The sequence below is a fragment of the Staurois parvus genome, unplaced genomic scaffold (assembly GCF_062004578.1).
Source record: "Staurois parvus isolate SC_StPar_1 unplaced genomic scaffold, SC_StPar_1.0 ptg000362l, whole genome shotgun sequence".
NCBI lineage: Eukaryota > Metazoa > Chordata > Amphibia > Anura > Ranidae > Staurois > Staurois parvus.
The window spans coordinates 12,397,196-12,411,276 of record NW_028318158.1 but is presented as its reverse complement, the minus strand read 5'-3'; the positions used below and the strand labels follow the sequence as shown (position 1 = coordinate 12,411,276).

The 14,081-nt window shown below is 41.1% G+C and overlaps 1 protein-coding gene across 1 annotated transcript in view; it reads right to left on the bottom strand.

Moving 5' to 3' along the window:
• Positions 1 to 14,081, bottom strand: part of LOC149456446 (calpain-13-like) — a 151,844-nt gene that overhangs the window by 22,825 nt on the left and 114,938 nt on the right. Inside the window, exons 17-20 of the mRNA XM_089685120.1 lie at positions 13,766 to 13,834; positions 12,418 to 12,460; positions 6,341 to 6,403; positions 722 to 779 (exon numbers count right to left, since the gene is read on the bottom strand). Coding sequence (XP_089541246.1) covers positions 722 to 779; positions 6,341 to 6,403; positions 12,418 to 12,460; positions 13,766 to 13,834 — 233 coding nt within the window. The remainder of the gene's footprint in view (positions 1 to 721; positions 780 to 6,340; positions 6,404 to 12,417; positions 12,461 to 13,765; positions 13,835 to 14,081) is intronic.

Below are 14,081 nucleotides of genomic sequence, written 5' to 3'. Positions count from 1 at the left end.
GGTTGGGCGTAGCCTACTTGGACACCTTGTTTGTGAGTTTCCTTATACCTTTTTTATTAAAGAGATAAATGAAAAAAACGTATTGCACCATTATGTTCTCTTTTTTGTCCCTGAGTGTACTGTATGCTCTCATGGAGGTATGAGAAAGAGTGGAGAAGTTCATCATAAGAGCTTGGGCTGCAAAGTTGTTTGTCTGTGATTATTATTATCTGGAAGTATCTGAAACATCACCATATCTATTTGGACATCGGGTTCATTCCTTCCAGAGCACAAGCGCTGTTGCTGTTTTATAATCTGACCAGCCATTAGCTCTGGTGAGTTCATTTAATCTCCTTTGGTGGTGGATTTTTCACAATTGATTCAAGTCACTGAAGATACATATATATTTTTTGGACACTTATTTATGTTTGGACACTATAATTATTTATTTAAAACACTAATGTTTTTTGAATGATGATATACACCTTTGTATAAATTTGTTATTAGCGCATACCTTTTTATTTAGGATTATTGTTGCCAAAATTTATTTTGGGTGGGATATGCTGCTGACATTTTGGTGTTTTTTGTAAGTGGCGCTTTTTTCTTTTTTAATTTAATAGCAATATATAAGTACCTGAAATAAATATTTTTGACTGTGTCATTGACCCTGGCCAGCTCCATCTAGTAACATGTCCTACACTGTAATGCTATTTAGATTCGCAAGCGTATATTTTCGGTTTACCTGAAATGACCACATCATTTAGTAACCTCTGTAGCTGTTCTGCATACAATTCTGAGCTCTGAAAGAAATAAGATATAATGGTGCTTAGCTGGTAAAATATATTTCACTGGAAATCACAGTATGATTAGAAGTAATGCTTGTGGCTCCTCTCTTATCCCCCATTTTGAATGGAGATTACTAGCAGTTTAAATAGCTCTTGGCATGTGCTACCTCCTACTTTATAAATCTGTCTTCTATAGGTCACATCTGTAAAATGTAAAAAAATTCCACAAAACTAAAAGATATCTAGTGCTAAAGTGAACGAGCTGGATACCCCACAGGGCTATAAAAGTACAAATCACTGTGCTGAGGAAAGTCCTGAAGGAGAACATAGCAACATTTTACAGACTGTAACCTAGACATGCCTAATTTCTGAAGTGACAGCTCAGGATATGAGATAGGACAGACAACACAATTTTGTTATGGTACTCACATGCCAAAACTGTTGTGGTCATGTAACCACTTGCCCTCCAGAGGATTTACTCCCCTTTCTGACCAGGCCATTTTTTGTGATACCACTGGACCCAAATGAAATTTCTGTCCTTTTTTTTCCACAAATAGAGCTTTCTTTTTGTGGTATTTGATCACCTGTGAGTTTTTTTTATTTTTTGTGCTATAAACAAAAAAAGACTGACAATTTTGAAGAAAAAAAACAATATTTTTGACTTTTTGCTATCAAACATGTGCAACAAAATTTAAAAATCTAACTTCTTCATAAATTTAGACCATGTATTCTGCTACATGTCTTTGCTAAAAAAAAAATCCCAATACGTGTAAATTATTTGGTTTACGTGACAGTTATAGCATTTACAAATGGCAGTATACATACTGGATTTCTTTTTTTTTACTAGTAATGTTGGCGATCAGCGACTTATAATGGGACTGCGGTGGGCATTCTGACACTGTAGGGAACTGACTTGGTATCACTGACCTCCCCAGTGACACCAATACAGTGACCATTGCTAATAAAAAGCACTGATACTGTACTAATGGCACTGGGCAGGAAGGGGTTAACATATGGGGCGATCAAAGGGTTAACTCTGTGCTGTCTGCTGTTTTAACATGGGGGCTTTACACTGTAAGCACAGTGCTTTGTATGGCTCTGCTATGCAGAGTCATACAAAGCAGTGTGCAGGAGCTGACAGGGGAGAGATCTGTATTGTTTACATACAGGTCTCTCCCCCGTTGGTAATACTTGGAGATCGCCGGGTGTTGGCGGGGAATCACCGAGAACCGGTGATTGACAGCCAAGGCCATGTATGGTGGCGTGCGTGCTCCTTCCCTGGTACTGCAAAATCACGTATATATATGTGAGTTTGCACACTCTTGCTGCCCTGTAGTGTTTGCAGTGTTTCTGTTCTAGCGAGGAGCGGAAGTGGTTAACGTTGACCAGACACTGTTCTACATATTGCAATATTATTCAAAAACTTCCTTCCTGACATTGGTGTCTAGAAGCACACAGAAGAGATGTCCCTCCCATTCATCTCAATATTTCTACAATCCCCTGCATATATGGTTTCAGTTATAAGCTCCAGTGACAATCATTTGTACCACAAGGCCCTGGGTGCCAGTACCTAAATACTGGGTGCCATTTAGGAAGCAGCCAGATGTTGCATAGTTGGTAAGGGTGAATAAAGACACAAGTCCATCCAGTTTAACCTGCATGGATGTGGGTATTTATGTCTCTACCATTTCCCATATCTCTGTGTATTGTGTTCAATAAGATGCCCATCTAAACATTTTTATAAATTATCAACACTTCCTGCCAACACCACTGGTTGTGGAAGGGAGTTCCACATTCTTACTGTTCTGACAGTAAAAAACAGGTTAAACTACTCTTGTTCAACTTTAATGAGTGGCCACGTGTCTTCTTGAGCAACCTGAGACTGAACAGTTTCCTCCCTATGCTGGACTCACCATTTAGATATTTGTAAATTGCTATCATATCTCCTCTTAAGTGTCTCTTAAGGGAGAATGCAGTACATTTAATGTTTGTATCATTCCTCATAACTGAGATCCTCCAGCCCACTTTTAAGCTTTGTTGCCCTTCTCTGGAGTCTCCCCAGTTCTAGCACATCCTTCCTGAGGACTGATGACCAGGACTGGATGGCATACGCAAGATGTGGCCAGACCAGGGTTTTGTAGAGTGGTAGAATTATAGTTTTAGGACTGGTTCACACCAATGCTGTCTTTACTGCTTTTTCCAGAAATGTACTACAATCCATTTAAAGCAGAGCTCCACCCAAAAGAGGAAGTTCCGCTTTAAAGACTGGTTCCCCGCTCCCCATTAAGTGGGGGGGGGGGCGTGGGTACCTGAAATTGACAGGTACCTGCTTCCACTTCCGCTGCAATCGCCTAAGCAATCGGAAGCGGAAGTTGTCCTCCTACCCTCACTCCCCATAGTCTTCTGGGACACGTGACAGGTCCCAGAAGATGACGAGGCCATTCAGGAAGCGCAGCGCTACTCATACATGCGCAGTGGGCACCCGGCTGTGAAGCCACAAACTGTCACAGCCGGGTGCCCACATTGAAGATGCCAGCACCTGCAACACCAGCCGGCTGGTTAAACGGGCTGCGGGGAGGACAACGTGGGATCATGGGACAGGTGAGTGGAACTCTGCTTTAACATAGTTTCCTATAAGACATTTTCACATTGATGCATTTTTCAGCCTCTGCATTTTTGGAAAGGGTCAGGGACTTTTTTAACGCAAAAAGCCGAATGTTTGCTACAACAGAGTTCAATGAAGACACTGCTGAAACACAGGTACTGCGTTTTTGCTTTGTTTTTGTGTTTTTATTTTGCTCAACAACAAAAACATTTCCCCTTTAACAAAAAACAAACAAACAAAAAAGCTGAAAAACAAATGCAAAACGCTGTAAAAACGTATGTAAAAAGGCAAAGCGAAATGCAAAAAGCATTGTAAAAACAGAACAAAAGTAAACTGAATTGGCGTGAACCAGGCCTTATCTCTTGAGTAAATACCCTTTTTATGCATGCTAATATTCTGCTGGCTTCTCTTGAAGCAGCCTGGCATTGCATGCTATTGCTGAGTCTGTCATTAACTAGGACCCCCAAATCGTTTTCCATCCCCAATTCCCCCAGATTTTTTCCCCTTAATATGTAACCTACATTCATATTTTTTACCCTCAAGTGCATTACTTTACATTTTCCTACAATAAATCTCATTTGCCGTGTAGTTGCCCACTCTTCTATTTTATTGAGGTCCTCTTGTAAGGTTGCTAAATCTATATAAGTCTATATCTAGGCAACAGTAAAAAAAAAAAAAAACATACTTCGTACATCTCTGCAATACATGCACATTCCCCCCTGCTTTATTTGTTTACAAGTGCTATAGGTGCAGAATGAATCATGTTAATCTGCCAGAAATCCAACAAGCATTTAAATGGCTGTAGTGAGCTGGCAATGCTGCATCTGCTGCACTAAAAACTCAACCAGTTTTGTCAGCCCTTTCTAGCTATCACCTGGTGGACTACAGAACAACTCCCCTCTGGCCGCTCTACAACAAAAGTGGATACAGTTGCAAGAAAAAGTATGTGAACCCCTTGGGATTACGTGGAGTTTTGCATAAATTGGGCATAAAATGTGCTCTGAACGTCATCTAAGTCACAACAATAGAAGAACACAGTCTGCTGAACATAATACTACACAAACAATAGATGTTGCCATGGTTTAATTGCACATAACATGTAAACATTCACAGTGCAGGGAGGAAAAAGTATGTGAGGCCCTAGCTTAATGACTTCTCCCAGAGCTAATTGGAGCCAGGAGTGAGCCAACCTTGACTCCAATCAGTATGATGATATTGGATGTGTTGCTGACAGCTGTCCTGCCCTTAAAAAACACACACCTGTTTTGGGTTTACTGGTTTCAAGAAGCACTGTCTGATGTGAACCATGCCTCGCAGAAAAGAGCTCTCAGAAGACCTACGATCAAGAATTGTTGACTTGCATGAAGCTGGAAAGGATTACAAAAGTATCTCCAAAAGCCTTGATGTTCATGTGTCCACGGTAAGACAGACTGTCTACAAATGGAGAAAGTTTAGCACTGTTGCTACTCTCCCTAGGCGGGGTCGTCCTGTACAAATGACTGCAAGAGCACAGCGCAGAATGCTGCATGAGGTAAAGAAGAATCCCAGAGTGTCAGCTAAAGACCTACAGAAATCTCTGGCACATGCTAACATTTTTGTTGACACATCTACGATAAGGAAAACATTAAACAAGAATGGAGTACATGGGAGGACACCACGGAGGAAGCCATTGCTGTCCAAAAAGAATACTGCAGCACGTTTGAAGTTTGCAAAAGAGCACCTGGATGTTCCACAGCACTACTGGCAAAATCTACTGTGGACAGATGAAACCAAGATTGAGTTGTTCGGGAAGAACACACAACACTATGTTTGGAGAAAAAAAGGCACAGCACACCAACATCAAAACCTCATCCCCACTGTAAAACATGGCGGAGGGAGCATCATGGTTTGGGGCTGCTTTGCTGCCTCAGGGCCTGGACGGATTGTTGTCATTGATGGGAAAATGAATTCCAGAGTTTATCAAGACATTTTGCAGGAAAACGTACGACCATCTGTCCGCCAACTGAAGCTCCGCAGAGGATGGGTGATGCAACAGGACAATGACCCAAAGCATACAAGTAATTCAACAAAACAATGGCTGCAACAGCACAGAATACGCCTTCTGGAGTGGCCCAGTCAGAGTCCTGACCTCAACCCGATTGAAATGCTGTGGCATGACCTTAAGAGTGCGATTCACACCAGACATCCCAAGAATATTGCTACACTGAAACAGTTTTGTAAAGAGGAGTGGTCCAAAATTACTCCAGATCATTGTGCAGGTCTGATCTGCAACTACAGGAAACGTTTGGTTGAGGTTATTGCTGCCAAAGGAGGGTCAACCAGTCCAAAGGTTCACATACTTTTTCCTCCCTGCACTGTGAATGTTTACATGTTATGTGCAATTAAACCATGGCAACATCTAATGTTTGTGTAGTATTATGTTCAGCAGACTGTGTTCTTCTATTCTTGTGACTTAGATGACGTTCAGAGCACATTTTATGCCCAATTTATGCAAAACTCCACGTAATCCCAAGGGGTTCACATACTTTTTCTTGCAACTGTATGTTTGTAGTCCAGTAAAGGAACAAGTCTGAATTATTTGCAACAGAGACACTCCATGTTGTAAGTTCACACAATTTAGGAGCTCAGAAACTGCATTTCTTGTGAATCATCAGGTATCTTTCTGTACTTTCAGCATTTGTAAAGGGATACAGTAAAACATTGAGCAAATGTGCATGTATTGTAGAGATGTACTGAATGTGTTTTTTTTAACTTTGTCCAGACATAAACTTGAATTTTTATTTTCAACCTTTCACAAGCAAAGTGACAGCAGTAAAAAAACAAACTTTCCGACATTTTTTTTTTTTTTTGCTTTTCTAAATGAAAATCTAGCACTCAGTAAGAAATAAAATAATATGCAAATAAAACTATCAAAAATAAAAATCAAGTGCATTGGCAGTATACAGTATATGTCTCTAAAAAATATTCCCACCTGGTTTGCATAACGGGCAAAAACGTTCTCATAGCTGTCATCTTTATATTTTTTTAACACAGTCTGAAAAAGAAAAAAATGTTGATGGGTTTGTTCACACTAAGCAGTCACATTACACCAAAGCATCACCCTATGCTGATCTTACAACCCTTTCAATATTCTATACTGGGAAGTGGCACTTTATTACATATCGGTTGTGACCTCCTACCCCCTGAGGGTCACCCCAACCCTTCAATACATTATGATCTTACAACCCTGCCTTTCCTCTGGTAATATACCTGTGGGCCATATTCTCAATAACAGAAGTCTGCTGGTAAAATTGCCACTGCCTCGCATGCCTCTGTCCTGTCTTACTACTATGATGGAGCAGCCTTTAGATGAGCGCCCCCCTAGAGCATAAAAGAAATCCCAGTAAAGCAAGATCCAGTTTGCTCCAGAAGGGTTGAAATCCTTCCTCTTCCCTAGGAGGCAATAGGATATTCCCTGGATCAACTACCCTTGATGGTATTACCTTTAAATATTAGTATCCAGTTATATTATGTGCATTTAGGAAACAATCCAGGACTTTTTAAAGAAAATCTATTGAGCTGGCCAGAATCAGTTTTTGAGAGTCTATTCCACATTTTCATAGCTCTTACTGTGAAGAAGCCTTTCCATAGTTTGAGGTTAAATTTCATTTTCTTAATTCCTTCCTTGAGCTTCCTCATGTAATAGAATGGCTAAACACAGAGGTGTTGTGCTCAAAGGTTTGCATACCCTGGCAGAAATTGTGATATTCTGGCATTGATGTTGAAAATATGACTGATCATGCCAAAAAATACATTTTATTTAAGGATAGTGATCATATGAAACCATTGTTTATCACATAGTCATTTGGCTCCTTTTAAAATCATATTGATAACAGAAATCACCCAAATGGCCCTGATCAAAAGTTTACATTCCCTGGAATGTTTGGCCTTGGAACAGACATACAAGGGACACACACAGGTTGAAATTGCAATTAAAGGTAAATGTCCCACATTTGTGGCTTTTTAAATTGCAATTAGTGTCTGTGTATAAATAGTTTGTTAGCTCACACATGGATGACTGAGCAGGCTAGATGTTAGAACTAGTTTCACCTGCTGGTGGCACTGTGGTTTTCTAGGATGACTAGTGCAGTTCCAGTGTCCACCAGTGGGTGTCTCCCAGAAGCCAGCAGGGTCCAGCAATCAGTTCCACATGGTCTCAGCTGCTAGAAGGATATACAAGGCTGCTCCCACTAGAACACGGCATGTCAGTTTTTTTGGCTGCTCCTGCCTTGTACCCTGTTTACTGTGCTGCTGCTATACTCTGTTGCCATTTACTCTTGATCTCGCTCTTGCTTCTGTCCTGTACCCAGTACCCTGCTGCCTTGTTCCCTTCCCAGTTTTGTTTCCACTTCCTATCTGCTCCTCTAGTTTTCCCCTGCTCAGTGGGTCTCATATTTGTATATATTTTTGCATATATAGTTAGTTATCATGATGCTGCATTTTGTCATTCAGTTTGATTATCATTGGTAACCATGCTTATTGCTTGCTGGGGTGTGATTGTCTTTGTTTCACTGTAAATAAAAATCACTTTAAAGATATATACATATGGTCTGGTCCCAGTTTCTTTGTGTAGCTACATACAGTATATCCGGTCATCTCTGTTCCTGACTCCTGGCACTAGATACTGTGCCATGGGGAGCAAAAAAGAACTGTCAAAAAACCTGCGTAACAAGGTAAAGGAACTTTATAAAGATGGAAAAGGATATAAAAACATATTCAAAGCCTTGAAGAAGTGGCAAATTTGGGGATCTCTTGACACCAATTCAAGGACAGGTAGACCAGGAAAGACACACTGCCAGAAGAATTGTTCAGGATACAAAAAAAAAAACCCCACAGGTAACCTCAGGAGAAATAAGTGATTGAATAATATGTCCGACAACACTTTGACACGCCTCACAGCTTCAGGCACACTGTAATCTGGAGTGACAAGACTAAAATAGAACTTTATGGTCACAACCATAAGCACTATATTTGGAGAGGGGTCAACAAGGCCTATAACAACAGGAATATCATCCCCACTGTAAAGCATGGTGGTGGATCACTGATGTTTTTTTTTGGGGGGGGGGGCTCTAAAGGCACAGAGAATCTTGTGAAAATTGATGCAAGATGAATGTAGCATGTTATCAGAAAATACGAGCAGACAATTTGCATTCTTCTGCACGAAAACTGTGCATGGGACTTTCCAGCACAACAATGACTCTAAGCACAAGGCCAAGTTGACCCTCCAGTAGTTATAGCAGAAAAAGGTGAAGGTTATGCAGGGGCCATCACAGTCTCCTTACATCCAGGGATATCTCGCATGTGCTCTTCATGAAAGACAACCAAGGACTTTGCATGACCTGGAGGCATTTTGCCAAAAGAATGGGCAGCTTTACCGCCTGCAAGTAGTCAGGGCCTCATGAACAACTATTACAAAAGTCTGCACACTGTCATTGATGCTAAAGGAGGCAATACACAGTATTAAGAACTAAAGGTATGCAGACTTTTAAGGGTTCATTTCAGTTGTTTACCTGTTGCCATATTTTATGATTGTGCCATTCTGTTATGACCTACAGCTAAATATAAATCCCATAAGAAATAAAAGAAATGTGTTTTGCCTACTCACTCATGTTTTCTTTCAAAATGTTACAGTATTACCAATTGTCCAAGGGTATACAAACTTTTGAGCACAACTGTCAGTAAAAAGCTAATCATGGTAATCACATTGCCCTGAATCCAGAGATGCTGCCCCCCAAAGTTCATCCTTCATTTTCTTTTGTGCGCTTCTTTGCCCAACAATCTCCTCGAGCAGTTGCAGATATGATAGACGGACTACACCAAACCTAGAGGACAGACAACACGAGGAAGCGTCATGCTGTCAAATACATATGCCCAAGGTAGACTTTTACTTTGGTGTCAAGTAAAAAGTAACACATTTCATCATGTGGCTCTGAGTTGCCCCGAAGTTTCTGTCACTGATGTATAGCAATGACCTCTTCAAGGTCACAAACTCCATTCATTCCTCATCATCGCTAATGAATAATTATAGCAGAGGTAATTAACTTATTTAATTAATGTCATGGGGAAAATTGCAGACGCTAGTTTGACCTGTTTTAATTACCCGATTTCCCACTGTGCTCAGTGCATCTCTGTGTGAATCTGATATCATACAGTGCTAGAGAAACAGCTAGACAGGCATGATGGGGATGTAAGGTAGTATACATACAGTATATCATTATTAATCCTCAGCTTTATAAAGTAACTCTTTTAAACACAGGTAAGCTGCCTTTTACATGGGTGCCATCCAGTCCGTTCAGCAGCGGATCCATGAATAGATCCCCTGCTGAATCAGAGCAGTACATGATGGATGTCCGAACCCTTAGTAAATCTATGGTTGGCTGGATTTAAACTTACATGCATCTGTTTATATCAGCCTACCTTTGATCTGTTACAATTAGGTTAGAAAAAAATGAAAAAGAATGCACTTTTCTTTCCCACTTTTTTTCCAGACATTGACTGGCTCAAAGGTATGCAGATGTCATGGACAAACATCTGTTAACATCCATCTGCCCATAGACCTACATGAACCATCTAATCAGGTCTGGCTGAAAAACTGACAGGTGGACCTTATCGGACCACCCATATGAAAGGAGACAACATAGAATAGATGTGCAGATATACAGTACATAAAGAACTAGCAACGTATTCATTTTTAAAACAGAGGTCCCCTGAAAACAGCCATTAAAAGATACAAATAACAAAACAAGTTGCAGTATTAACCTTGAATTTAGATATTTCCCCTGCCACTAGATGTTGTAGTTTGATGACCAGCGTCATTCAACCCTCTTCCTCTGGTCCCTGATAGTCCTGGCCCTCCTGAACCATTGATTGGACAGTGAAAGGAGAAGCAACACAGTGATGAACTCATCTCTCTGTCACTCTGTTCTCTATCAGCATGATCCTTGTCAGCTCCTGATCTGATGTGCTGTTTCTTCCTCTAACATTCCAGCCGTACTTTATGGGGATTGCAAGAGGCTGATAACAGGTAACCTATAAATGTGACCTGGGGGTGAGCACCTTTCTGAAGTGGGCCCCCGCTCCGTTACTGCAGAAAGGATTATGGTTCTACCTGTCTCTATCCCATCTCTCTTGGACCTGTGCCTTTTCCCAATTTGAACTTGGTCTTATTAAGAGTTTCATCTTCCATCTCTAGACTTGGCCAGCTGGCCCCTCATTGAGGAGTATAAAGTTGGCAAGTTGATCTTTATTTACCTGTGGAAGTATCTTGTATGAATATTAGAGGTGGTTCTGTTATCGGGATAATGTATGACTTATGCCACATTCACCCAAAAATGTTACATTCACCCAAAAATGTCAATGCTTAGTGGCCTCTTGCTTGGGCTAAAAAGGTCCGATGAATTGGATGCCACTGACTAGTGAGGGTGCAGGGTAGTGAAAGTTTCATCCAGACCCAAAGCACGCTTTAGAAATAGGAAGAGATAGCCCAGTCGCCGCATACCTTGCCCGGCCTGAATGGTTAGCAGATAAAAGCAGCCTCAGCTCTATTCATCCAATCCATGCCCCTAACATGTTCCACCCCACTCCTGGGGCTTAATCACGGAGGTTGGGGGGCTGGAGCTAAACTTGTTGGGGGAATGGCGAGGTGTGCAGCATTGGGGTATCTCTTCCTATTTATACAGCACCCAAAAATGTACCTGTGGTTTGGGTCTCAGTAGATATCTGATGGACATGTCACTATTCCTGTGTGACTGAACCCTACATTGGTGTTACCCTCTCCCCCGCTGATGCTTCCTGGCAGTCCTGGCGCTTACTCCTGAGACATTGGGCAGCATTACTCCAGTTCATTATTACAACCATTAAAGTAGAAGTATAGGCAAAGCTTTTTTAGAGTACTTTTACTGTAGGTCACAGGAGTGCAGTTCGTTCTGCACTTCTGTAACCCATTTTCAGCTGCAGTCTAAAGTCTGCTGTCAGCTGACAACACAGAGTCAGTCCAGGCTCTGAAAAGATTTTGACCATATGGACAGGATCCACCTAGATGTCTGGACCGGCACCTGGCTCAGCCTCTCATTAATCCTCCAGGAGTCTGGGACAGATCCTTCTGCCCCCGTCCCAGCCCAGCTCTCCAGTGAATAAAATTGTAAAGAAAATATATTTTTCAATAAATTAACAGGATATTGGGTACCTTACGGCCTCACACACACTGGATGTCAAAAATGCCACTTTTGAGGAAATCTTGTGAAAATTTTCACAAGTAGCAGTAAAGCCTTCTTAAATCGCACCTGAAATCACACTGACATTGCACACAAATCGTGCGATTTTAAATTGCCGCAGTGTGAACGGTGACTTATGTACTATATGAATTTAGGTTGCACAACCTAGTACTACATCAGCCCCTGCCCTCACCATACTTAAATTAGCCTAGGCATAGCCACTGGAGCAGGGGTGGACTGACAACTCATGGGGCCCCAGGCAACAGGGGATCATGGGGCCCCTGTGTCCTCGCCCACACTCAAACCACACCCAAAAAAGCCTATGAAAGGTACCAGGGACATCTCATGGGGCCCCCTACTGACCCCAGGCCCTCGGGCAGTGCCCGAGTTCCCCAATGGTCAGTCCGCCCTTGCACTGGAGTTCAAGAATGGCTTTCCAACGATCAAAGGTGGAGTTGTACTGAAATATTCTATTGTTGCTGTATATTGTGACACATCAGGAATGAGTTCATATAGACCTGAAAGATCCATGTAAAGAGAGACCCTTGGCCATGCATTGAATGTGGGAGGGACTATGGCTAAGCACTTATACATTATTATACATTGGCGTTCTTTAGGCACGGTAGTCTACTTCCACAAGACTGTACATCATAGTGTCAGTGACGTGCTGTACTGGAGTGGCGCCTTGCAGGATTTATACAAGAAAAATGTATGCAGATGAAGAAAATGTTATGTAGACAATGTAACATGAGACAGATATTGATAAAAGCAATTAGGAAGACAAGTGGTTGTTTACCGTAGGAGTCTGGCGGTTTACCCATAGACTTGTTTCGAAGTCACTGCAAAATATCACAGAGAGAAGAAATGATGGTAACTTGGAATGTGTGATGTTATCACTGACTTATTTTTGTCATTACTGTCGTGTTTTTAAAGGAATCCTTTGCCTAGAAAATAATGCCTGGACATGCAGCAGTGTACAGATAAGACAGAGGTACAGGTTGCTGTTGAGTCTGTCACTATCCACATTACAGTAGATGTAAACCCAATCACTGAAATCTCAGGTCATTTCTATCTTCTTCAATCTCTGTCTTTCATTTCAGGAATCCCCGGTGATCCTACCACAAAGGTACTTGTTTGGGCATTTCTTGTTATGGGTCGACAACTATCTCCCAGTTGTGTTTTTGTGTTGTCACCCTGTCACTTGTGCCACTGGTGGAGACTACAAGTCACAGCCACCAATCCACAAACATGGTCTACTGCTATCACCATCAAGAAACTGCTCCAGAACAACGATGTAAAGCTTCCTCTGGAGTGATTTTATGTAGACAGAAAGTGGCTGCAAAAAGGCTAGTGGAGATCAGCAGCACTAATAGTCAAAACAGGTGAAATACAGTATTTCTACTTTAACCACTTCAAAACCAGACACTTTCACCCCTTCCTGCCCAGGACAGTTTTCAGCTTTTAACGCTCTCACATGTTGAATGACAATTGCATGGTAATGCAACACTGTACCCAAATCAAATTCTTAGAATTTTTTCACACAGCTAGAGTTTTCTTTTGTTGGTATTTAATCACCACTGCGTTTTTCATTTTTTGCTAACTAAATGCAAAAAGATTGAAAATTTTGAAAAAATGTTTTTCTTTGTTATGAAATTTAGCAAATAATCTCTCTTCATTAATTTAGGCCAAAATGTATTCTGCTACATCTCTGGTGAAAATAACCCAAATCATTGTATGTTACTTAGTCTGTAGGAAAGTTCACAAACTATGGTATATACAGTAATATATATATATATATATATATATATATGAAACTCACTCAGTCCTGATGTACTGACAGCCAACCTCATTTCTTGTGGCCGCAAAATGCCGGGACATTAAAATACCCCCCAAATGACCCCTTTTTGAAAAGTAGACCATCCAAGGTATTTAGTAAGAAGCATTGCAAGTTTTTTTGAAGTACAGCACAACAATGAGGTCACTGCTACTTTTACAAAGCAATGTCTGGATTTGCAAAGGCATTTGGTGCTCTCGTGTATTTATATCCTTTTTGCGGAATATATTTAAATGAGAGTTTTTGTGCCGGGAGCTCAGCTTTAACTTTTTTTATTCATTAAACATGGACCCATCAAACATTGACCTACCTTAGTAATGCATTGTTCTCAAGGAGAGCATCATCTAGACCTCTTTGTGGTGCTTTTATGCTTTGGTATCTACAAAGCAAAAACACAAATCTTGGAATTGAACCATGATGAGCATAGAAGCATCTTTTCGTTAAACAGCAACCATACGGCATGTAGAAAAGTGTAAATTTTACTTAAGCTGAGCCTGGGACAATGCACACAACTGTCTAGATGAAAATAAGTTTACAACAAAAGCCCCCCTTCACATCAGAGGTCCCCCCCATCATGTCCCCAATTCATGTCAATGGCTCTACATCGTGTCAGAGATCTCGCCATC